Source organism: Callorhinchus milii, unplaced genomic scaffold (genome assembly GCF_018977255.1).
Source record: "Callorhinchus milii isolate IMCB2004 unplaced genomic scaffold, IMCB_Cmil_1.0 Scaffold11, whole genome shotgun sequence".
In the NCBI taxonomy this organism is placed as follows: Eukaryota; Metazoa; Chordata; class Chondrichthyes; order Chimaeriformes; family Callorhinchidae; genus Callorhinchus; species Callorhinchus milii.
Genome location: NW_024704752.1, coordinates 10,395,655 through 10,419,768, shown reverse-complemented (window position 1 = coordinate 10,419,768; position 24,114 = coordinate 10,395,655). Strand labels below are relative to the sequence as shown.

The 24,114-nt window shown below is 41.2% G+C and overlaps 3 protein-coding genes across 3 annotated transcripts; 1 reads left to right on the top strand and 2 right to left on the bottom strand.

Moving 5' to 3' along the window:
* The first annotated feature begins 1,025 nt into the window (after nucleotides 1-1,025).
* On the top strand, nucleotides 1,026-2,078 carry LOC103176202 (probable G-protein coupled receptor 148). The gene has a single exon (XM_007889610.2). The coding sequence runs from the start codon at nucleotides 1,026-1,028 to the stop codon at nucleotides 2,076-2,078; it is 1,053 nt and encodes a 350-aa protein (XP_007887801.2).
* Nucleotides 2,079-3,011: 933 nt separating this feature from the next.
* Nucleotides 3,012-8,063, bottom strand: LOC103186179 (probable G-protein coupled receptor 148). The gene is made up of 2 exons (XM_007905059.2): nucleotides 8,005-8,063; nucleotides 3,012-4,962 (listed from the first exon to the last, which is right to left on the bottom strand). The coding sequence occupies exon 2, from the start codon at nucleotides 4,632-4,634 to the stop codon at nucleotides 3,576-3,578; it is 1,059 nt and encodes a 352-aa protein (XP_007903250.2). The 5' UTR covers nucleotides 4,635-4,962; nucleotides 8,005-8,063; the 3' UTR covers nucleotides 3,012-3,575.
* Nucleotides 8,064-8,269: 206 nt separating this feature from the next.
* klhl6 (kelch-like family member 6) lies at nucleotides 8,270-20,304 on the bottom strand. The gene is made up of 7 exons (XM_007905141.2): nucleotides 19,999-20,304; nucleotides 16,797-16,962; nucleotides 15,900-16,349; nucleotides 13,781-14,018; nucleotides 11,994-12,196; nucleotides 11,292-11,505; nucleotides 8,270-9,042 (listed from the first exon to the last, which is right to left on the bottom strand). Exons 1-7 carry the CDS (start codon nucleotides 20,256-20,258, stop codon nucleotides 8,741-8,743), a joined length of 1,833 nt encoding a protein of 610 aa, XP_007903332.1. The 5' UTR covers nucleotides 20,259-20,304; the 3' UTR covers nucleotides 8,270-8,740.
* Nucleotides 20,305-24,114: the final 3,810 nt, after the last annotated feature.

Below are 24,114 nucleotides of genomic sequence, written 5' to 3'. Positions count from 1 at the left end.
AAACTGCTTTTATGACTATACCCCCGAAGTATATTACGTGAAACTACGTGAACAACTACCCTGTTGCCTATTTTATACATGCGTGTATGCAACTCTTGTGGGATCTCTCAATGGTAACTATTATACGATGTTAGGAGGAGAAAAAATGTTTTACCATTACAGTTAAAAATTCTAATCTACCAATCTACCAAACCTCTATAAACATCTGTCGTGCTTATCGCTCCGAAACTCTGCCCTGCGTGAAAGGCACTATATAATTTCAAGTTGCTGTTGTTGTTACCGCTCTTTATTTTTTTTAAATCAACCAATAAATATATTGTTCACAAACATCAAGACGTATATAACTAGAAACGGTGGATGTCGTTTATTGGTATTTCTGTTTTGGCTGTAAAATAAATGCTACTTGTTCAGAAGCTGATAAAGTCAACATATCCTTTTGTTCCTTGGCACCATTCATTTGTATGGCATATCTGATGACTGTCGTCTACTCAAATACTCAATCATCTGTAACTGACAAAAGAAGCAAACAACAAGCAATCACAAGAAGCAGTCGGTCCCTGTCAGAGTACCTGACATGGGATGAATACTCCAGACTCCTGAGAATCATTGCCGGTGATACAGACAAAAACTTTTGTAAGACGAAGATTGCCGGACACCTGAAAGTGGAATGCCTTCAGTGCTACAGGTCTGTGTGATCCTAGAATAAATTAAACTCTTTACTCTCTTTGGAAGATTTAATTTAATCTTGTGCTTCTGCAGAATTGAACACTGGCCCACTTTGAAATGCAATTTGTGACACATGGAAACTAAGCTTTACTGTGGAAAGTTTGAATTGTCACTTGCACAGAAATATGTTTATTTTATTTTATTTATAGGGGGACATTTTACAGATTTGTATTCGACTGGTGTTGGTCTGCATAGTATAGCTAACCACAATATGCTCGTGCTCTGTGGTCTTCAAAGATTTCAGAAAACAGTCACACATTCATCACATGTTATCATGAGCTTTCTTTAAACAATCTAGAATGGAGCACGAACATTGTGATTCCTACAAGGAAATACCTTCATTGCCAGAAGAGATTGAAATCTTCAAAAATGTCACAAATGTTTCCTCTCCTGTGGACTTTTATCACCAAAGAAATGTGAGCGATGAATGGCTTGACCCTGCGATATACTTAAAAACCAACTTCTTAGTTATTTCTTCTGCAATCTGCCTGTTGACTTCGGCACTGACGTCGCCTCTGGTCCTGCTGGCTATCTTTTCAAAGAGCAACCTCCGCCAGGCGACCCGATACCTTCTACTCGCCAACATGTTGATTAGTGATTTGATTTATTCAGTGCTGAACACCCTCATTGGGTTACTTAACACTCAATATTTAACCATGCCCAAAGAAGTTTGTGAGACACTTCTGTATGGACTGACAGTCTCTTATTCCACTGGGATTCTGACTGTCACAATGATGGTGGTGGACACTTATGTGGCAGTCAGCCGACCATTTCGCTATACGACCCTGTTATCGTTTTCAAGGACCTTGAAAGTCATCGTTTGCATCTGGCTTCTCTCTGCCATTGCTCCTTCTGCCATCTATATCATAACAATTAAGAGTAAACATGATCTACTCTCCACCTTGTCAATTTGTATATTACCTTTGATATTCAGCATCTCCTCGCTTCGAATTGTTTCATCGACAATTTTTTACAGTGTTGCAGTATTGTATTTTCTGATATGTTTAATTCTTATCTCCAGTTGTTATGTTATGTTATACTACAACACAAGGTCTTCGGGAATATGGGCTAGAAACTCCAGGGCAAGACAGACATACCTGATCCACACCATCCTCTTATTTTTGTCATTCTTTCCTCTGCTTTTACTAGCAACAGCCGGAATCCTCGAAGACCTAGACGTGATTGGGTTCCAGTCAGAAGTCTGGATGAGTCTGTCAATGTCAAATATTTTCATGATGATTCCCAAAGTTGTATCTCCATACATTTATGCACTGAGATATCGAGAGATAGCAACAATCATCCGATCGTTCTCAATATTCAGGTGTCTTAATCGAGTCCCGCGAATTAGCTAGCGTATTAGGGAAAGCAAATTGACTGTCGTGTGCACATCGAGTGAAGCTCTTTATTTACTGTGACCCTGAGACAACATCATATTGTAATTACAGTAGGTAATTGGTGTATAAATAGATTTCACCCATATAATGTGAATGGTGCGTTACTGAATGATCCCATCTTTGCAACTTATGTATCTTAACAGCGGTGCAACTTAAATCACGACATAGTATGCGGTTCAGCTTTATCATGCGTACGATATTATTTGAAGTTTGCTGATGTGTTGTATGTGTTTGGCGAGGCAATGAAGTAAAGCAGCTGTAAGTGCTAGCCTGGGAGCTATCAGTCTTCCAGATGTGGGGACAAGTCTCAGACTGAGGTATTTCCCCACCTGGGACAATGCAATTACATTATGAGAGTGAGACAGGGACTTGGGGGGTATGGATCAATCAACCCAGGTTGGGCACTTCTTAATGGCTGGATTAAGATGGGCATTGGTAGATGGAGCGAAAGCTTTCTCTCTGCCCGTTGCCCTTGGATGAGAAACGATTCTGAAAACATCAAATAATTTATCAGCTAAGGGCATTCATTCATGTTGATGCTGTGATATATTATGACTGATCTCATAATTGTTGTGTGTCGCTGTAAATAAAGTTATTATTTTGGTGCAGTCTGTAAACGTTTTATCTGTGTAATATCTGCTAGTCAAAGAGAATTTGGTAGGATGGAGTTAATGGACATCACATAAAACCCAGCACTCCCAGTAATTGACGTGACGTGTTGGATTTGCTCTCTCTACTGGAGGAAGCACAGCTCGGTAAGTAAAGGTCGCAATTTAACAAGGGATAACGATTCTTCTTGCAGGTACTGTCTCTATAATGAAGGTGAACATATGGTATCATTGACATGTGTAACAGACCCAAGGCTAGTGCGGGGTTCAGAGGACAATTTCGTTCTTCAAAAGCTTTTTATTTAAACCTTTCACAAACAGTACAGTCATCCAAGCGCAAGAATCAAACGAGACATCAAATGCATGATCAACTTTACAACCAGTCACATACGCAGGGAATTAACCTAAGTACTGGCACTCTTCAACAAGAGGTAACTAGGAAGTCCCATCACCCAATTGGCAACAGAGACAACTGCCAACGCCTCTTCCTACATGAAAAGGGAATAGGAGTGCATAGGTCTCTCAGCTTTCCCATTAGTTCCCATTTAAAACCATTGTAATGACTACCCAACTCATAGCGATTACAACAGCGAGACAGAGGCGACAGGAAATATCCTTTGCACGTGGAGTGGCGGAGATACAGCACTATCTAACTTTGCAAGAAAAATAGTTGACGTATACTGTATATAAACAAAAAAAAGGAAACGGACATATCATCTTGACAACCGAAAAAAACTCAAGCAGGTTTGGGCAATAATCTTTCCACCTGAAGTCCTCAAACAGATCTTCAAGGCTGTTCCAAACTTCGGGTCAGCCATACGATGAGGGGATAGCTTAATGATCAGCTCTATTGAGAATCCCCATGGCCTGAAATGTACCATGCGTTCATTGAACGCACACTATGTTGTTTTACCAAGAATGACCTCTTGATTCTCTTTGCTATGTCTCTGTATCTCAGCCCATACAAGTAAGGGCATAACATCCGTGGCAGCATCATGAAGACTTCACTGTTAACAGAGCTCAGCCATACTCTTGTACGGTCATCAAGTCTGTTTTTCTTGTTGATCATTAACTCAATGGCAAAAAATAAACCAGGTGCAAAGTAGAGAAAGAACAAAGTAGTGTGAATCAACAATGTTACTCGCGCCCTGGAGTACAGGTTGTCCCAAATCCCCGATCTCTTTGTGTTATAGTAGAGCATGACATAACAATAGATTATCACTGCTAAACACACCAAAGCACCACTTACCAGGAAGATGTGAATGCTTATTACCAACCCATTGCCAAGGGTTTTCGAATCCAGGGCTAGAGGCAGGAGGCATGATTGATGGTTCATCTCAGGGTAGGATTCAACCACCAGGATTACTACTAGGAGAAAGATTGGATAAACCGAGGCAACCACCCAAATAACAATCAAAAGTTTTATGGTCCTTGAAGGGGGCATGAGTGAAATGTAACGAAGAGGCAAGCTAACAGCCAGGAAGGTATCAATAGCCATGAGTGTGATGGTGAGGATAGCACTACAATAACATATGGTTAGAGCTGCAATGAAGAAGTCACAAAGCAACATTGGCATATGCCAGTGAGCTCCATTGCTAATAGACACACAAGAATTCAAGCATAGGAAAACAAGATCTGAAAGCATGAGGTTGGCTAGGAGCAGATATCTTGTCTCCTGCCGAAATTTATTCTTCAACAAAATGATGAAAATTATCAAGGGGTTGACTAATAATGCACCAATGAGGCACACAGCTACAGAAATGAGCAAAAACTCTAGATGCCAGTCAGACAAGTCTTCAATGGCGTCATCACAGTCATTACTGTCCGCATTTGAAATCACAATATCCCCTGATAAAGTAGATATGCTTTCTGTTACGTGCGGCACACCAATTCGCCGAAGTATCATCCTACTGCTGGTCAAGTGAAACAGACGCTGGTTAGAGTCAACATTTGCCTTCGAAATTGATGCAATCTAAATCCCTGTTATTATTAAAATTATCTTCTGCACAGTTTACAATCACTCCAGTTAATGTCGTGGACTTGAGTCACGAAAGCAAACTGCAGTCATCTGTGATGATAGGTTTTCCAAATGATTCAGTTATAGGTCCGTCAATACTTGCTCCTTGTTCATTCTTCCCAAACTCTAAAGCACATCTGCTGACCAATACCAAGCTTCAGACTACATCATGGGAACAGACTATGTAGTCTTCCAATCCATCTTTATACTCTGCATTCTGTAAATAAACAGTGAAATGAATGTATGTAGAACTGGCACAAATAACTATCAAAGCCTGTACTTCTGTGAGGTTTTCAAGATTTTCCTACTCAGATCCATTCTCAGGGGTAACATTTGCCTGAATATTCTGGTGGACCTTAAAGATCCCATGGCATCATTTGAAAAGAAGAAGCTGTTTGTCCCTGTGTCCTGGCCCACAATTGGTCATTTATGGCTGTTTGTGGGACATTGCTGGGTGCAACTTGGCTGGCACATTTTGGCTGCCACAAATCGGCACTGATAGCTTTTCATTAATACCATAGAATAAAGCTGTAAACTCAATTTGACCTACCCACTTGGCTTGTTCTCATTGCCCTTCCCTCTAACTATAATCATATAAATCTCTACTTTCTAACATGAATTTCTAACATGAAGTGGTTGTGGATAGATTGTGTAACTGTTGGAACAGTGCATGAGTTGTACTGTTACAGAAGTGTACAATGTAAAATCCTTAATTTGATTGATGGAGTGGGCTAATGGATCAATTGACCCAGTCCTGTTCTTATGGCCACAAAACAATATCACATTCAGCATTATTTTTCTTTATTAAGCAATCCCATTAAGAAAAATCACAAAAATCTCTCCAATATTTCAAGTGAGGACTCATCAGGGATCAATACATGATTACTTTATTTTGAATGGTAGCTAAATGGCTTTTGAGTTGTAACCTCCTGGTATTGACTAATTTTGTCAAAAAGCAGCTTTACATACCTGAATATTTAATAATCAACTATTTGCCTTTTATGTCTTTGCCAATAAAAATCAATTGAATCTCCATGTATTTCTTGTTTCAATATACATTACTTTGTACCCGTACATCAATTCCCCCCCACCCACCCCCACCATTCCCAATCCCTAAGAAACTCCTGTTGTTAACTGCTGTTTCACATCCCTCTACCAGTCCAACATTTTCAAATTTCCTTCTGCCCCCTTCAAAACTGCTGTTATTAATCCTTAAAAAACTACACTCTCATCTTCACAACTCTTCAGTTATCACTCCCTCTCCAACACTGCCTTTCCAAGATGCTGGAATGCATTGTTTTCATACAGCTTCACTTCTCTTCCACCACTATCTGTATAAGTCCTTCCTATCTAGCTTCCACCCCACCAACAGTACAGAGGCAGAAATGGTCAAAGACACAAATTATATCCGCTCTATATGAATCCAGACCTTGTCCTCCTCAACTTCTCCACTGCTTTTGACAACTTCAACTCTCAACTTCCTTTAAAATCTTTCATCTGTGCTTCTATAAAGTCTGTTTTCTCCAGCTCTGCTACAGTGCTTGCTTCTGCTACTACCCTAACCCAGCCGTGTCTTTCATCCACATTTTTGTCATCTCTAGATTTGACTTTTCCCATGGCCCCCTCACCAGCCTCCCTAGCTCTGGCGTCCACAAGCGCTAGATCATCACAGCTCACCTTGATACTGTTTTATAATGTTCTCAAAGCATTTTCCCTACTGTCAGTATTAGGCTGACTGATCTATACTTTCTAGGCTCTTGTTTCACTCTTGTTTCTGAACATCGTTAAAACACTCCTATCTTGAAATACGGCCAAAGCACCAGAGCTTTTTAAAGTTCAGACATATCTAGTTTTTTCAAACATATTTTAAGTGTACATGAAATAAGTTTGGATTCTCACTCACCTCACTGAGCACAGCCAACAGTAAAATACATTTAGATGTCAACTCTGTGTTAATGTAGTTTGGAACAATCCGCTGATGGTACTGAAGCTCTATCAGTAAACATTACTGTTGTTGACTCATTGGAAAATGTATTGATAACACCAATATCAGCAGAACTAAATAAGCACCATAGTAACTTACCCACCAAACAATATAAAATGATCAAGGCACAGAGGAAGGTTAACATCACTGAGAAGCACGACTGAGGGATGATTCAGTTGTTTAAAGGCGCAATTTGGTTGGCCAATGAATTAATCTTAAATTAATTAATTTTTATTACACAAAAACACAATAACCACAAGTGGTCATTGACGCTAAATCAATTCTGATTTTTAAAGGTCATTCACTAAACAATTAACGGATGAAGATTTAGGGAGGTATAATGAAAGAACCAAGGTAAAGAATTCTTGAATTGCTGAAAGCTCCACTGGGAAACTAGCATTGTCGAGGTGAGCTCTGCTCAATGACTTCCTTTTGTGCTGAAATTATTATAATTCTAAAGTATTTTTGTGTTCCTGAGACTTGCAAATTAATGCTATATTAGTACTTATCTATTAATACCTTTCCTATTTAAGTCTGTGTTCCTGTAGATGTAAAGTCAACAACACATTTATATAATGAGGATATTTAAAACGTAGCTCTGCTTTACTGAGCTGCTGGTTCTTTGGGATTCATCACATTTACAGAACAGGTAGCAAAGACATAAAAGAACAGTGCATGTGCAAACTTATGCATGCAGAGTGGCTTCAAGATTTTTATATTCTACCAGACTATCACTGATCTCTCTCTGCATGGAGGTGAAACAGCGCCCAATACAATGGATGGCAAGTGTATTGGCTGTGAATAACATGAGACAGAATGAGAAGGAATGAGAAGAGACTATTGTAAAACCCTGGCATAAATCCTATCCATTCTACTTGGGGAGAAGTGGGGGAGGGAGGGAGGGTATTGTATAGATAATCTGAGTCCCAAAGGGTAATCAGTCAAAAATTCCAGAATGCCACTTATCTTAATATCACTGGTGAATGATGAAAAATATTCATGGCCCTGGGAAGTGTTTGGGAAGAATGAGCAATGAACAATAGATCAACCATATCTTATGGCTGATGTTCTCGTTGGATTTCACTTTTTGTCTGGTAAATTATGTTTCATTTCTTGCTTATTAAAACTGTTGTTCTGATTTCCTGAAAACCCTATAGGTTAAAAATAAACTTTTTAAACCAATATCAAACTTTATTTGGGAAAATCTGGTGAATGACTCTGCTTTAAACAGCAAGGTCCATGGCATATATTGTTTCAATGGCAGTGTTGACATACATTGTGTTGTACCAAACACATCTCCCCCTTGTCACAGTGTCAACTCTTTTGGTGAACTCTTGTTCTTGTATTCGTTTGGAATTAAATAACACATTATGTTGCTACCAATATCTCCAATGGAAGATTGTGGGTTCAAGCCCCATGTCGGGACCAATAGCTCACAGTCTAAATTGACACTTCAGTGCAGTGCTGGGGTAGGGTTGTATTTTCAGGGCTTTCCTCTCTCAGATGAGGTCGCGTCTGGCTGTTCAGGTGCATGTTACAGATCCCATGGAACTATTTGAAAAGAGAAGAGAGTTTCTCCCAGTAGCCAACAGTCTTCCAGATAAAATGGTCATTCACTTCATGGCTTTTTGTAGGAGATTACCGTGTGCCAATCGGCTGCTGCATCTGCCCAAAAATATATAGTCACTACACTTTAAAATAATTACCAGTTAAGCCCATTGAGACATTAAAGGCAAAATATCAAATGCAAGAATTATTATTTCACAGTTTCCCAATATCTATCCTCAATTTTGCACAATATTCTAGTTTCCAAATACTCAGAGGGCGAATGAATGTTTTTTTTCCAACTAAGCCTCAGGGTTTGCAGCCAGTTCACGGGATACAATATCGTCATGATATCAAAATGTTTCTGAACATATCGGCTGGCTGTGGTGTTAGAACATTCAAATGATGAAGCCCCTTCAAAGGAAAGCCTCTAAGTAAGTGCGTGAAATGTTAATGATCTTAACTGTCAAACAGAGACAGCTCCAGGTACGATGCGTCTAATGTGGGTGTAGGATTTCCTTATGGTAACACTGCCATGGTGTGAGACTCCCCGAGGCAGGACACATTCCTCAGTCAGTTTCTGCTGCTCCGTGTCCCAGCACAACACTGTGGCAATAACTTCGTTCTTTTCATCACGACCCCCTGTGATAAACAGTTTGTTGTTACATGCAGCAATTCCACAGCTGGCTCGTTCATGACCAAATTGTGTGACAAGTGTCCAGAAGTCCTCTTTAGGGCTGTAGCAGTAAAGAGCTTTCATTGCACCACCTGTGAAGAACAAGAGAAAATCCTTAAGTCCTATCTCAAGATCCTCCTTTTAGACTGTGCCTTTCCCCCCTCCTGCCCTCCTGCCCTCCACTCTCCCAACCCCAAGCTCGGGTCTGAAACAGTGATTGTCCAGTGCCTTGGGACGTTCTCCCGATGTGAAAGTGGTTATACAAATGTAATTTTGTTGTTACACTGGATCAGGACCTAATGATGCATAACATTGAACAGGACAGCCCAAGGAGGGAGCTGCTCTCCCCGAAAAGGGTGCGAAAACCACCATTCCTATATATTTCACATATGCGCAGTTGTAAACAGTGAAATATATACTGTACATCCATGCCATGACTTCACACCCCCAATTTCTGATCTGTAAACTTAATTCCATTCTCCAGAATCCTGACTTCCACATGCTTTACCTTGCAGGTATCCATCTCCAAAATTCCATACTTCCCACCAAAGTTCCCACTACCTATTTCATTGTAAACCTATATTAGTGACTCAGACCAAGGTTGTTAAAGAGGGAAGAGACCTTTATGAAAGAGCCAACTTCTTCATGAAAAGCTTTAGCAATTTTTTTTGTAGAAAGATAAACAGCAAAACCATGTGTCAATTTCATCATGCTAATTTACTTTTTCTCATTTTTACTCCAGAGACAACAAATCTCAATAATGTGCGACTAAGAGTTGATTTAGGGACAGTACAACAACAACAAGATTACATTTGTATAGCGCCTTTCACGTCGGGAGGATATCCCAAGGCACTGGACAGTGTACAGCATTTCAGACCTGAGCTGGGGTCAGGGGGGAGAAGGGAGGGGAGGGGAAGAGGGGTGACCAATGGTATGGTCAAAGAGGAGGGTTTTGAGGCGGGATTGAAGAAGGCTAAGGAGGGGGCGAGGTTGAGTGATTGGGGGATGGAGTTCCAGAGGTTGGGGGCAGAGTGGCTGAAGGCTCTCCCGCCAATGGTGGGGCAGGTGGGTGGGGGGAAGTGGAGCAGGTCATAGCCGGCTGAGCAGAGGGAACGGGCGGGTTGGTAAGGGGTTAGGAGGTCGCAGAGATAGGGTGGGACGAGACCATTGAGGGCTTTGTATGTGAGGACCGGGATTTTGAACTGGATCCTCTGAAGGATAGGGAGCCAATGGAGTCGGGTGAGAATGGGAGAGATGGGATCACGGAGTTTGGTGTGGGAGAGGACACGGGCTGCAGAGTTCTGGATTATCTGCAGCCTGTGGAGGGAGGAGTTGGGAAGGCCGACAAGAAGGACGTTTGCATAGTCGAGCCTGGAGGTGATGAAGGTATGAACAAGAGTTTTAGTGGCCTGAGGGGTGAGGTAGTGGTGGAGTCGGGCAATATTATGGAGCTGAGGGAAGGCAGAGCGGGTCATGGCTTGGATGTGGGGAAGAAAAGACAGATGAGGGTCGAACAAGACACCTAGGTTCCTGACTGGCTTGGTGAGTTGTAGTGTGCAACCGTGGAGATTGATGCTGCCAGAGCCTGAGGTGCTGAGGCGCTGGCGCGAGCAAATCAGGAGGGCCTCAATCTTGTTCACATTAAACTGAAGGAAGTTTGCCCTCATCCAGGACTTGATGTCCGACAGACAGTCTGTCAGGGCAGCAGTGGTCCTGGAGTTGAGAGTGGAGGCAGAAAGATAGAGTTGGGTGTCATCCGCATCCCATGTCTGCGGATGATGTCACCAAGGGGAAGCATGTAGATATTAAAAAGGAAAGGGCCAAGGACAGAGTCCTGGGGGATGCCATACGTGACAGTGCGGGGGCTGGAGGAAAAACCGTTAGAGGCAACAAAGTGGAGATGGCGAAAGAGATAGGAATCGAACCAGGCAGGGCAGTAGAGTAGACGTTGGGGGAGTTAGCACAATGAATGGACTGCTTGTTGCTATGAGTGGTCTATGACTGAACTGCGCTTGACACTTCCGTTGGCTCATCTCAGCCAGAAGGTGGTGCTATTGACACACTGCAATACGCCTACATTAGCCTGACCAAATTACTTTACAGCATGAGTTACGGGAATTGAAATCAACAGGAGCAAAATGGTATAAAAATAACCCAATAAACGAGTGTCAGCAGAGCTTCAGAAGGTATGGTTTTTGTGTGACATCCCAAATTGACATAGTGTATTTCACTGTAGATTCTCTTACAGGTGGAAGCTTATCCCAAGCCGTTTGCTCATCCTTAGTACCTGCTCCCACTAGTGTTCTAACAAGGAATATCTAGTAAATCTTGTTCCACACACCTACGATATAAATGTGGTCAATGAATGTGACAGCATTGATGCACTTGGCCTCGATTGGCATGGGTGACTTCAGGTTCCATTTATTGGCTGAAGGGTCATAGCATTGGGTTCGGTCTGTTGCCAGCTTTCCATTGGGCCCTCCTCCAATGACATATAACTTCCTGTTGTAACTGGTTGCAGCAAATGAACTCACATTCAGGAGGAGGGGAGCTACCTGTGGGACAAAAGTAATTCTGGTTACATTGAGTTGCTCAAAACTCACAAAGTGTAATTTTAAAAATTAAAATAACTAGTTCCTTGCTCCTAATTCTTCCCCTTTCCAAGCTGCCTTGCTGGCTTTCCTGATCTGCTTCCCATTCTTTTGGACAGAGTTGTCCAAACCTATTATTCCAATAATGATCAAGAATGAAAATTGTTGTTATAATGGAGTTATATAATAGGAAATTTGTCATGAACACACCTTTTTCTACACTAGTAGAAGAGGTGTATCACCAGTCTATATTATATAATGTACGATGGGTGTGTGTAGATGATTCATCTAGCTATGTCTGCACAATGAGATGAGTTAATGGGTGCAATTCTCCTGTATAATACAGATATAACATTTCTGTCACGCTATACTATAGTTAACATTCACCTTGATACTCATAACACATACATTATACAGTGATACAGTATAAGATGTTTGGCTTTGATACATACCTCAGACCAGCAGTTGTGAAAGGGATCATATGCTTCTACGCTGTTGAGGCGTGTGATTCCATCAAAACCTCCGATGGCATACACCTTGCCACTCAGGACTGCCATCTTGTGGCGCCATCGTCCAGTGTTCAAGTATTCAACTTGTATCCATTTGTTTAGAGAGGCGTTGTATTTCCACACTTCATGCTGCGTTTCTTTACCGCCTGGAAAAGTCAAAGAAAGATTGCTGTGCTGTAGCTCAGTGGTTAGAGCACTTGCCTCGCAGGCGAGGGACTGAGGTTCAATTCCGGCCAGTCGAAACCTTGGGCAAGTTTCCTTACCCATACGCCTGATAATAATCTCTCAAGAAAAAAATTGGTCACTTCAATCCACGACTGTTTGTGGGACACTGCTGTGCACAATTGGCTGCCACATTTCGCCCACAAATATATAGTCAATTCACTTTACAGTATATTGTATGAAGTGCTTTGAGACATCTAGATGACGTGATAAAGTGCTATATCAAATGAAAGAATTATTATTATTAAAAATGCTATTCATTAGCTACTACTGACCTGGAGTGAACACTGAGCCATTAGCCATTTGATTTATACTTACACTTTTAACAAATCAAAGAACCCTTCGTGCTACATTGCACGTGATGCTCTGTTTAGTACTATTGCTGTAAACGAAAAGGCATCATGGAATGTGAATTGGTAGTTGATTTCAATTGCATGGTCCTGACATATAAAATGCAAGACTTAATCTCTTTCCTATTCATTCCCATTGTATAGAATCCAAAAGGACCAAACCACTTCTGTTCACTTTAATAGAATATTAATTGGCCAGCTACTTCCCAGTCACTCCCATTGTATGTATACTGTACTTCCAACCCAGGAGGTCAAACCGGTTGGGGGGTGGGTGGGGGGGAGTGGGACACAATAAATTACTAACAACGTAAATAAATTTTGCTGTTTCCAATTCCTCAGAAGTACTAAGATATAAACTGGAAGTAAAACAGTCTCATTGGACAAAGTATGTCAGGTTATGTCTCAGTGGGGTCAGGTGCATCCTGTGAAATAGCACCAGCATTGACATCTCTGGTAATAGCCAGTCAGTAATCGGGGCAACAGTACTGCTGCCCCTGGGATTTGACTGTTGACTTACCTCTCACTAGTTCCTACTGAGAGTTTCCCCAGTGTTTCTCAATAACAAGAACTGTCTGGTTCTGAGTCAATCCGAAGCAAAGATCATTCCAAAGATTGCTGATTTATTACAAGAAATTTGACCTTGTTTTTTGCTGTCTACATCAGTAATAATGGATTCAGTGCTTTTTTTTAATGGGTTTTGGAACCATTAAGTTGAGGAAAATGGTTCTCTTCTAAACCTAGCTATCCAGTAAGAACGTTAAGCACTTCCAGGTCAGAATCAAGTTAGATGTAGTAAGTTCCCTCTCAATGTCTCTGTCTGGATGCAATGTAACACTAGCTCTAAATTGCCATTCCAGAGCTCTCAGCCATGCTAAGTGGGATAGGCATCCAGGACCACTTCTGACCACCTATCAGTAAACAGTTGTGACAAATAGGTAGAAGCTCAGGGTCAGATTGTGTCTGGGGTAAGGTGAGGCCTATTTTAAGAAAAACTCTTAAGAGTCACTGTGAAAGTCACAGTTTTAGCATAGCTGGGCGAAGGTCTGTAAATAGCTATGAGGACCTGCGAGCTATATGGTGTGTAACCAATGAAGAAACCACAATGTTTCTGCAGGTAAGAAACATTCAATGTTAAAAGGCTGTAAACGTGCAGCTCACCCGAAATGTAAACCTCGTTACGAAAAGTGATGCAAGCAAATTCCACCCATTTCCTGTTCTCGCTCTCCATTTCCTGCTCTGTGATCGGCAACTTTGCCACCTCCAGGCGGCTACGCCGGAGCGGGTCCAGGCAGGTCACCTCCGACACAAATTTCTCATCCTTGGTACAGCCGCCGATTATCATGAAGACCTCGGACTGGAACTCCTGTATCCTGGGTTTTGTCCTTTCTGAAATGATCTAAGAAAATCAATCGCCAGTGTTAGAGTGATGAGCTATGATGGATGACTGCATAAGCTATGACTTGTTAGACATGGAAAGAGCCAACTGCGAGAGCACCTCATAGTGGTAGTCATGATACTGAATGGAATAGAGAAAGTAAACCCAGAACAGTAGTTTTAGATACCCAAATGCAACAGGCAAGACGGCATAGGTTTGGGATGTGAAGGGCAATTTTAGTTCAGACAACATAATAAAAATGATTTTTACATTTCATATAGCGCCTTTTGTGTCAGGAGGATGAATCAAATACTTCAAAGAACATACTGTCAATTTCAATGACTGTGTGTGTTGTAGGCAAACATGAAGCACTTCTTTGCATAGGAAAAGTGTAATAAACAGCTGTAAGGTATGGTGGAGAAGATAAGATGTGGGGTTCATTTTAGAATGGCATGTTGCTGTGATGGGATAACCAGGGTGGTAGGGTGGGTATTCTGCCATGTTAGAGTCATAGGCTGGCCTCCAACTCACTGGCCTCACATAACACTGCTAAAATGCCTGGATTTTGTGACTAGAGAAGAGAAAGAAGAAAGGAAAAATAGCCATGGATTACAACTCCATTAATGGAAGGCGCTCTGTTAAAAGTAAATGTTCCATACAAATAAAAGGAATTATGCACACTATGCACACTATGCATATACATTATTCTAAAAGAACCAGCACCTCTCCTTTCACTTCTCATTTTCACTTCCCTTGTCCAGTCTCCTATCCTGCTTCTGCTTTCACCTCCTGGTTCAGTTTCTCTCTCCTGTGATGTCATAAGATTTGTTGTTTCCTCACCCATATCCACAGGGTCACAACCCCAATGCACAGGTGTTGCTTATGTGAAGTGAAGCACATCCTCATGAGATACACTTTAGTAGCTCAAAGAGCTCGGAATGAAGGCACAGTTGACCAAACATTATAAAATTCCTTCTACTCAATGTACATTTAGTGAGAGGTCCACCTCATACTTACCAGAGTCTAATGATAATAATAATAATCCTTGCATTTGATATAGCGCTTTTCACGTCTTCTCGACGTCTCAAAGCGCTTCACAGAATAGACTGTAAAGTTAATTGACTGTATATTTGTGGGCGAAACGCGGCAGCCAATTGCGCACAGCAATGTCCCACAAACAATTGTGGGTTGAAAATGACCAATTTATTATTGTTTTATTTTGGAGGGATTATTATCAGGTGTGTGTGTGTGTCTCTGTCTGTGTATGTATGTCTAATGATCATCTTGTGACTGTACTTCTTGGAGAAGAAATAGCTGGGGTCTCTAAGGTGGAGTTAGCTCCAAAGTAAAATGCTTGATGAAGGGAGAATTGAACCAAGTCAACTCTACATAGTTATTCCAAAAGTGCAAGCAGAAAGGACTGCATTTTTCCAAGACACTGATCACCTCTGCATCAATGAGATTTGAAGGAGTCATGTCGCATGGGTCAGAAACATCTAATGTCCCTACTGGCTCCAGATAACCTAGTAAGTTAATGCCCTAACGGATCAGATGGTGCTGCATCAACATGCAATAGGACATTTACAAAGACCCAAGGTATAATTTGGATTATGTTAAACTGCACCTGTGATCTCGAGAATATAGACAATCAGCATGAGTTTCCTGGGAGAGACTATACACTTGAGAAACTGCAAACTGTTTCTGTAAGCACATTTGTCAAGCACATTCTCCCTATTTAGTGCCCAAGTGAGGCAAACACTTTTATATTATTCTGTGCATCAGTTGACTGAAAATATGAGACTTTTAAACCCGATGTATGTTTGTAAAATCCAGACCACATTGTAACAAAATAATACTGTCTGAAATAGCTTTACACCATTAAACAAACAAAATAAGTCCAACCTCATTGCCTGAAAGATGGTACATCCGTGCTTCTTGTAAGAGATGGAACACATCTGGATTTTCCCGAATGAATTCATTGCTCTCCACACTTTCAACAAAGTACCAAGGGTCCAGGAGTGGGAAGCGAATGTGCTTTAAGACCTGGGAGAGCTGCTGCTGCCTCTCAGACTCTCGGAAATGCACCCAGCGCATCACTGTCTCAAACACCTGCTCCTCCTCTGTGACATAAAGTTCATCGCTTTGAATAATATCTGACAAGATATCCACTGGTAATTCCAGGAACTCCTCATGGGTCAGCACCTGGGGGAAGTTCTGGATGATGTAGATCTCGACCCGCTTCTTGAGCGACTCCAGGGAGTGAGCGTCCGCCAGTCTGAGGATGCCCACACAGTTATCCGGATGGAGGGCTTCGGTCAGGAAATTGGCACAAGCATCAACCATGCGCAGGAACTGTCAAGGAACAAGACAGGATTTTCACATGGGGGTAACTAGCATGTTTTAAAGAACTTGATTTAGGGGAAAAATGTACACTGGGTGTCTCAGGATGCTAGAATGTGTCCCACACACTCAGGCTACTTCACCCGAGTCCCCAGCCCAGTCACTATGCACTAGTTGCAAGTGAAGGCTGAGAATTTTATCACAGGACAAAGGATTATCAACTCAAGAGTCAGCACCAGCTCAAGATCATCATGACCAGAAAGGACACAATGACTCTCACAGAGCATTGGACCAACCTGGCATTTACAGAAGGTGCCCAGTGTGAGTAGGTCTCTTATGGTTGTGAGGGAGAGTTACTGCATTAGAGTGTGTGGAGTGCTGCAGAAACCAGGCTGTAACACAACAGAGTATTTATGTACATTACTTGGTACACAGGGAGCTCAGTTGGTTTGTACTGACCTGAAAGAGGCTAGCAGCTTCCAAGATTCTCTGTACGTTCTGTTTAGTGATGTAGACTTTGCTGGTGTAGGTATAATCCAATAGAATTTGCATGATATCTGCATCCACTCCTTTAATTGTTATCTTCTCTTCATGCTTCTCCTTGAGGTCATTGCAAAACATTGCCCTAGCAGTCAAAGCAAGCTCATATGTGAGAAACACCATGACGTACCCCATATAACCATCATGGCCACACAGACCCTAGACAATATAGCAGTTGGCTAGCATTATGACCAGATACAATCTGTGTTGTCATAGACTTGCTCCAACCCAAAATAGAGCCTGGTGAAAATTAAAGGATATGATTTTTTTTATCCTTACATTTGATATAGCGCTTTTCACGTCGGGAGGACGTCCCAAAGCGCTTCACAGAACACACTGTAAAGTGAATTGACTCTATATTTGTGGGCAAACGCGGCAGCCAATTGCGCACAGCAATGTCCCACAAGCAGTCGTAGATTGAAAATGACCAATTTAATTATTGCTTTTGGTTTTTGGAGGGATTATTATTAGGCGTGTAGAGTAAGGAAACTTGCCCAAGGTTTCGCCCTCTGCCTGGAATTGAACTCAGGTCTCTCACTTGCAAAGTGAGTGCTCTAACCACTGAGCTACAGGACTCCATTGGAGCATTGGAAGGCACAGGACTGGAACAAAATCACCATGATCTATCTGGATGGACCCAAATACCTTTCCTTCTTCTCGGACCCTTATTGTCTTGTACTCAAGATGCAGCAAACAGTCACTTACTCTATTTATTGGGAACTCCTTACATCCTCAGTTTTTCCTCCCTACATTCCAGAGATGTTTAAAACCCAATCTTGATATTGCCAAACACTGCCTCATAATTTATCTCTCCCTTATTCTTATCACTTTGTTTGTGGCCAGCACTGTTGGCTTTGGCCCTGACATGAGTTTTTTAGTATTACAAATGTAGAGGATATGTTGCTGCATGAACTCAGAGCTGGGAATATACTGTGGGAAAGTTCGCAATTCAAGCATTATCCCTCGATGTATGCATCTTATTTGATCCTCCATGTAACCTACCTCTGACATACTGTGGTTAAAAAGTTACTGCGCTATTCCTACATGTTGCATCAATTAATTACATAGCGCAGACTCCCTCTTGCACCAATGTGTAACGTTTGCACTAAATCTCAGGATCTGGAATCATGTGACATTACTATTGCAATTCATATAATAATAATTATTGCATTTTGATATAGCGCCTTACTGTGTCTTCGATACATCTCAACATGTACAATGTGTACAGAAGTACAATATGTGACACTGATGAAAAAATTAAATGAGACTTCTGACCTGATTTTTTTTAAAAATGTATTATATATACTGTATATCAAAAATAAATCAATAATGGACTAGGCCGATCAAGTCAAATCGATTTACTCCTCTTCAGATGCTTTGTGGACCATCTTGTTTCGTTTTTATCTCCCCACCTACTATCACACCCTCATTCGTTTAGACAGTTGCACAAACAGGATATGGCTTCATTGTCACAAGCAATATCTGACTTCAGTACATTTCAGTGTAAACAAGCAGCATTTCTACATGCTCATCATTGTGTAACATCTACAATGCACACAGTGACATAGAATACTCAGCTATTTCACCCCTTCTTCAAATTTCCTTCCTCTTTAATAGTGCATGGCAAGTAAGACCTGCAATAACGGAACATTGACTGTGTTTAATCTATCAGGAGACTAACATATCTGCAGAGAATGAGTAAAATAGTCAGTTAGATTCTGTCCTTTCATTTCTGGAATTGTTGACACAATATGGTAGATATTATCTCTCAGTTCTGAGACTGGGTGATTGAGCAAGTTAGCACAGTGGGTATAAATCAACAGGTTTAAAATAGCCACTTAATTCAACACAAATTGGCACTAAAATAGTAACGTTACTCAAAGAGGTCAAAGCCATCAAATATCACCTGTAGGAAGTGATATTCATTCATTTTGTCAAACTTGTTTTGGTACCCATCACTGCTACAAATAGTTCCACATTATTAAGCGTGTTTATAATCTGTCTCACACAGTTCCTGGCATCTGGCCTGTCTAAGACAACACAGACAGAAGACACCAATCCCACTCTAAGATGTCACAGCAAAGCTTGGGAGGTAGCACAGTGCTGGAAGTACATTATAAATCATTAACCTTGAGCTTGAGGGAAACAAGTAGGTGTGCTTGTGTCTGAGAGACTCAGGGCATCCATAGGCTCAACACAGGACTGGCCTCATCTATCTTACCTTGTTATCAATGTTAAAATATGTAAAAATTTAGAACATTTTTAAACCAGAATCTATCTAAGTACCAATGGTAGTAATAAAGTAGAGTACAATGTTATTATCGTGCAAACCTTGTCAACAATGTTTTTGGCAGAAGTAGCACTATATATTATATTATATTTATATAACTATAATGTAGCTACACCATATACTATACAATGCACAAAACTATACCATGTGCTATACATTGCTAGAAACTACTTTTACCACTAAACATTCATAGAACCATATTGTACAATATCAAATGGACACAACAGGAACTGCACACTATAGATTGCATGAAATCGCAATGAATTGTTCACTTTAGATTTAACAGTAATATGCTTCACATGGCAAATACAATAGATTTTTAAAGATATATCATATGTTGTGTAAAGAACATGCAAAATCAAGTTTCATTTAGTTTTAAAATTCAAATGCTACATCTCAATTTCCAGGCCAAACAAACAAGCATAAATGCAGCTCGAACCAACCAATGTGGAAATAACTTTTAAACCCTTGTGAGCCTCAGAGACACAACTACACTGAACAATTACACAACAGTGTCAATTTGGGACTGGATATCTGAGGTGAAATGTGCCAATTGCTTGGAACCAGTACTTGAGATCAGTTTGAAATTGAATTCAATTAGACTAAGGACTAAAGACTATTTTTCAATCACCAAACAGCAGTTGCCCATTGTTAGCGAACCTACCTAGTGAGAGAAGCTCACAGGAACAATTGGTTTTAAATTCCATTTTCCATGTTCTTAAAGAAACATTGCAGTATCACAACTGGAGGCAAGCGCTATCCCGTAACCTGGTAGTGGAATCAAATGTCCCCACCGCTTGCCTATTCCCACAGGAAGCTTCCTCTTCTTACCTGAAGTAGCTGCTGGCAGCTGCCAGTACCACCCTGTGACAAAAGAACTCACTGCCATCCACACACAGCACAACATCTGTCAGGGACTTCTCGAGCCGCAGGCTGTCCAAACCACTCTGGAGAATGGAAGACAGCCCGCTGTCATCAAACTTCATTCTCCCGTCACATGAGCTCTCGATCAGTGCACCGACGTCCTGAGGACATTTGTCGGCCAGAGGATTGTTGGACTGGTCAGAGCTGCTTTCCACCACGTCTCCCATATTGCATGCTATCGGACTGCTCCTCTGACTGTACTGGAGACTGAGGTTTCTACATTGCAATGCTGCACTTAACGGATTTCCTGTTCATGGGTCCCTTCTTATCAGGGACTGCAGATGCAGAACAGGAAGAGCTGTACTTTCTCGTGTTTTTCCAGTCACCAGTTCCGTGTATTTTGTATACTTTAGTGGGTCTAATAAAATAGCAACGTATCTCCTTTCATGTTATTGATTACAGTAATAATAATAATCCTTACATTTGGTATAGCGCCTTTCAAGTCACTTTAACGTTATAAAACATGTGCCCCACACAGGGCCAGAATGAAGGTGAGGGAGCACTGAGCATTGTACGATTCTTACCTCAGCTAATGGTCACACATGTATATGGTACAATAGTGCACACTGAAACACTATGGTTGATATTTCTCCTCCTTACTTTGAGGAATCCTATATTGGTTAGAGCCCTCGCCTCACAAGCGAGAGGACCTGGGTTCGATTCCCCGGAGGGCGAAAGCTTAGGCAAGTTTTCCTATTCCATGTGCCTCTGTTTACCTAACAGTAAGTAGGAACCCAGTTGTTAGTCAATTTGCTGATTGCTTTTCTGGGGGTAATAATCTCTTCAAAAATAAAATATAATTTTTTTTAAAAGAAATAATAATTTGGTCACTCAATCCACGACTGTTTGTGGGACATTGTTGTGTGCAATTGTCTGCTGCGTTTCATCCACAAAATATCCAGTGAATTTGCTTTACAGTGTATTCGGTGAAGTGCTTTGAGATGTCTCGAAGATGTATTAAGGCTCTATATCAAATGCAAGGATTATTATTGCCTGAAGAAAATCAGCCCTATGTCACAACTCTCTCCTTTGTCTCTGCAGTAAACAGATAAATGCCTATTTATATGATTATTTATTTATCTATCTATAAGATAGATCGCAAGTTTTTCCAGCATGTGTGACATTTACCCTCTGAACCATCAAGGCAGCTGCTACACAACCTTTGCCAACTTTGGCTGCAGTGTTCAATTGTGTGAAACGTGTAAATGATTCAGTCACTGCACAAACATCTTGTCTCTTGATGGATTGTGTAAAAGACAGGAATGTGGCAACATGCCGCTAATTAATGGTTAAGACTGTAAAATCGTCTGAGAAGATATTCCTCAATTAGAAGAGTGGTGCAAGCACCGAGACATTAACTCCCCCCATATATTTAGTTTCTCTTTTATTAACTATGTGTTATAGATTGAAGTGGAGTCCCACTAAATATAATTGGGAGAATAGCAGAATAGGGGGAGGTCAGCTGCTTGAAAGAATCCAATACTTACACCATTTTTTCTCCCCATCAATTTTATTCTCCTTCTCTCATGATGATGTTGGGATTTGGTTCTACAAATTCTGACCACCTCGAGTACCTCACTTAAGTGACCAAAGTGACTCTATCTTTTCTTAGTCTGATTCACTTCCAATCCCTGACTGGCTCACTTGTACTTTTCCAATTCACTGTCTTATCCAGTACTAAAGGTGGCTGTTGTCCAGATCTTGCAGTTATTCTTCTCCCTCTACGTCAGTGATGTTTGCCTTAACCCCTCTGCACTCTGGTGTACTTATGGGACCCTGTTGGATTGCTTTCTTGTAGAATTGTTAAGACAGTCTGCTGAATATCCTGTCTCACTCTGGGAGCTGCAGCTACATCTCTCTCCCGCTCATCCTGCCTTTTCCAGAAGAAACAATAGCAAAAGCATAACCTTCAACCTGTTCTCTTCCCGAAATTTATAAGGGAAATCTCAGGAAATCTACTACTTCCTTCTATCTGTGCGTTGGGCAGGGGCTCAGTGTCAGAAGACAGGGACATTGAGGGAGCAGCATTCGTAGAAATATTCATTTCAATGTATTTACGGTCAAACAAGTGGAGTCCTGTAGCTCAGTGGTTAGAGCACTCGCTTTGCAAGTGAGAGACCTGAGTTCAATTCCAGGCAGAGGGCGAAACCTTGGGCAAGTTTCCTTACTCACACGCCTAATAATAATCCCTCAAAAAAAACAATAATAAATTGGTCATTTTCAATCTGTGACTGTTTGTGGGACATTGCTGTGCACAATTGGCTGCCGCGTTCGCCCACAAATATACAGTTAATTCACTTTACAGTATATTCTGTGAAGCGCTTTGGGACGTCCTCCCGACGTGAAAAGCGCTAAATCAAATGCAAGGATTATTATTATTATTATTATAAACAATGTGATAATGTAAAAGTGGCATATGACACTGGAATGTGACAACTTGGTTCTAGCAGAAGGAGAGGCTTAGCTCAATTGGCAGTGTTCTTACTATTGATAGAATGAAAAATTGTGAATGTAATAATAAAAGCAGAAAATGCTGGAGACAGAAAGAAAGAAAATGGTTTCAGGTGAGTCCTTTGGTTAGAGAACCATAGCAATGCACAGCCACAGAAGGAGCCAATTCAACCCTCTACCTGCGCTGGCTCTCTAAAAAGTGATCTGTTTAGCCCATTCTCCTGCCTTTTCCCCATAATCAGAAATAAAGCATTTGGGAAGCAGAAGACTTAACATAGGATTAAAAAGAACAAGTCGGCCTAGAGGATTGGGAAGCATTTAACAATTTAAAACCACCAAGTACTGTAATTAATAATACTCCTCTCTTCTGATATAGCGCATTTCACTTCAGGATGTCTCAAAGTGCTTTATTGAATTTATTGTAAAGTGTAGGGCTGAACTTCGAAGGCGAATATGGCAGCCAATTTGCACACAGCAATGCACAACGTGGAAGCCCATCTGCCATGAACACATTGTGAAATTTTGTAGAATACGAAAAAGTTTTCCACGTTCATCTCAGAATAGAGTTAGAAAGCTAAGCATTCATAACACAAAGTCATAAGAAACACATGAGTTGAGCAAGGCAGTTGGAAGGTAGCATGGAAATCCAGCGCAGAACAAACTGTACACTTTCCTCACCAGTCATTTGATTGGGTAATTGTCATTCACTTCAAGGCTGTTTGTGAGACATTATTGTGTGCAAATTAGCTGCCACGTTCACCTACAAATACAGTCACTCCGCAGTTAATCCTGTGAAGCACTTTGAGACATCCTCCGGACATGAAAGGCGCTCAACCAAATGCAAGGATTATTACTATAATGTTGGTTTTATCATTTGTGAGCTATTTTATTTTTGCTGCTCTTATAGAATCATAGAATATTACAACACAGACGGAGGCCATTCGACCAATCTTCTGCTCTGTTCACCATTCACACACCATGCACTGTGTCCGGTAGAAAGGGCAGGTAAGTGAGTCTCTGTCACTGCCAATTTAACCAGCCTGTGCTGGTATCATCCTTCTGATCTGACAAGTGAAATCGACATCTGGAGAAATCTTTGACATTGGGTATTACAGGTGATGCCTGATATTTCGTGCTTGTGAGTTCTTGCTTTACCCTTAGAAAAGATTAGCCATGAACTCGGTCACACTGATCCCTTTTTGAACAATCCATACTGACTGGGAGCTTGGGTTAATTCCTTGCAGCAGCATTAGGTGAGCATGTAACCATACTGGGCTAATACTGAGCAACAAAATGGGTCTCTGATACATCAGTGCAGGCACGCACTGATTAAGTCTATTGTTTTGGGCTTGTTGTGAACCATATAAAGTGTGAGCATTTTATATTGATGTAAGACAGGGCAGAGCTATGGTATTGTTTCGTAATTACTGTTGCTGAGTTGTTATGAACTAATCTTACTGACTAGTGTGACAGCAGTTCCCCGAAGCAGATTCTCTCTCTTCCCTATTTTGCATACCTCCTATGCTATAGTGTCTCTGCAAGGTGATATCAAGAGCTAGTGACTGCTGTACC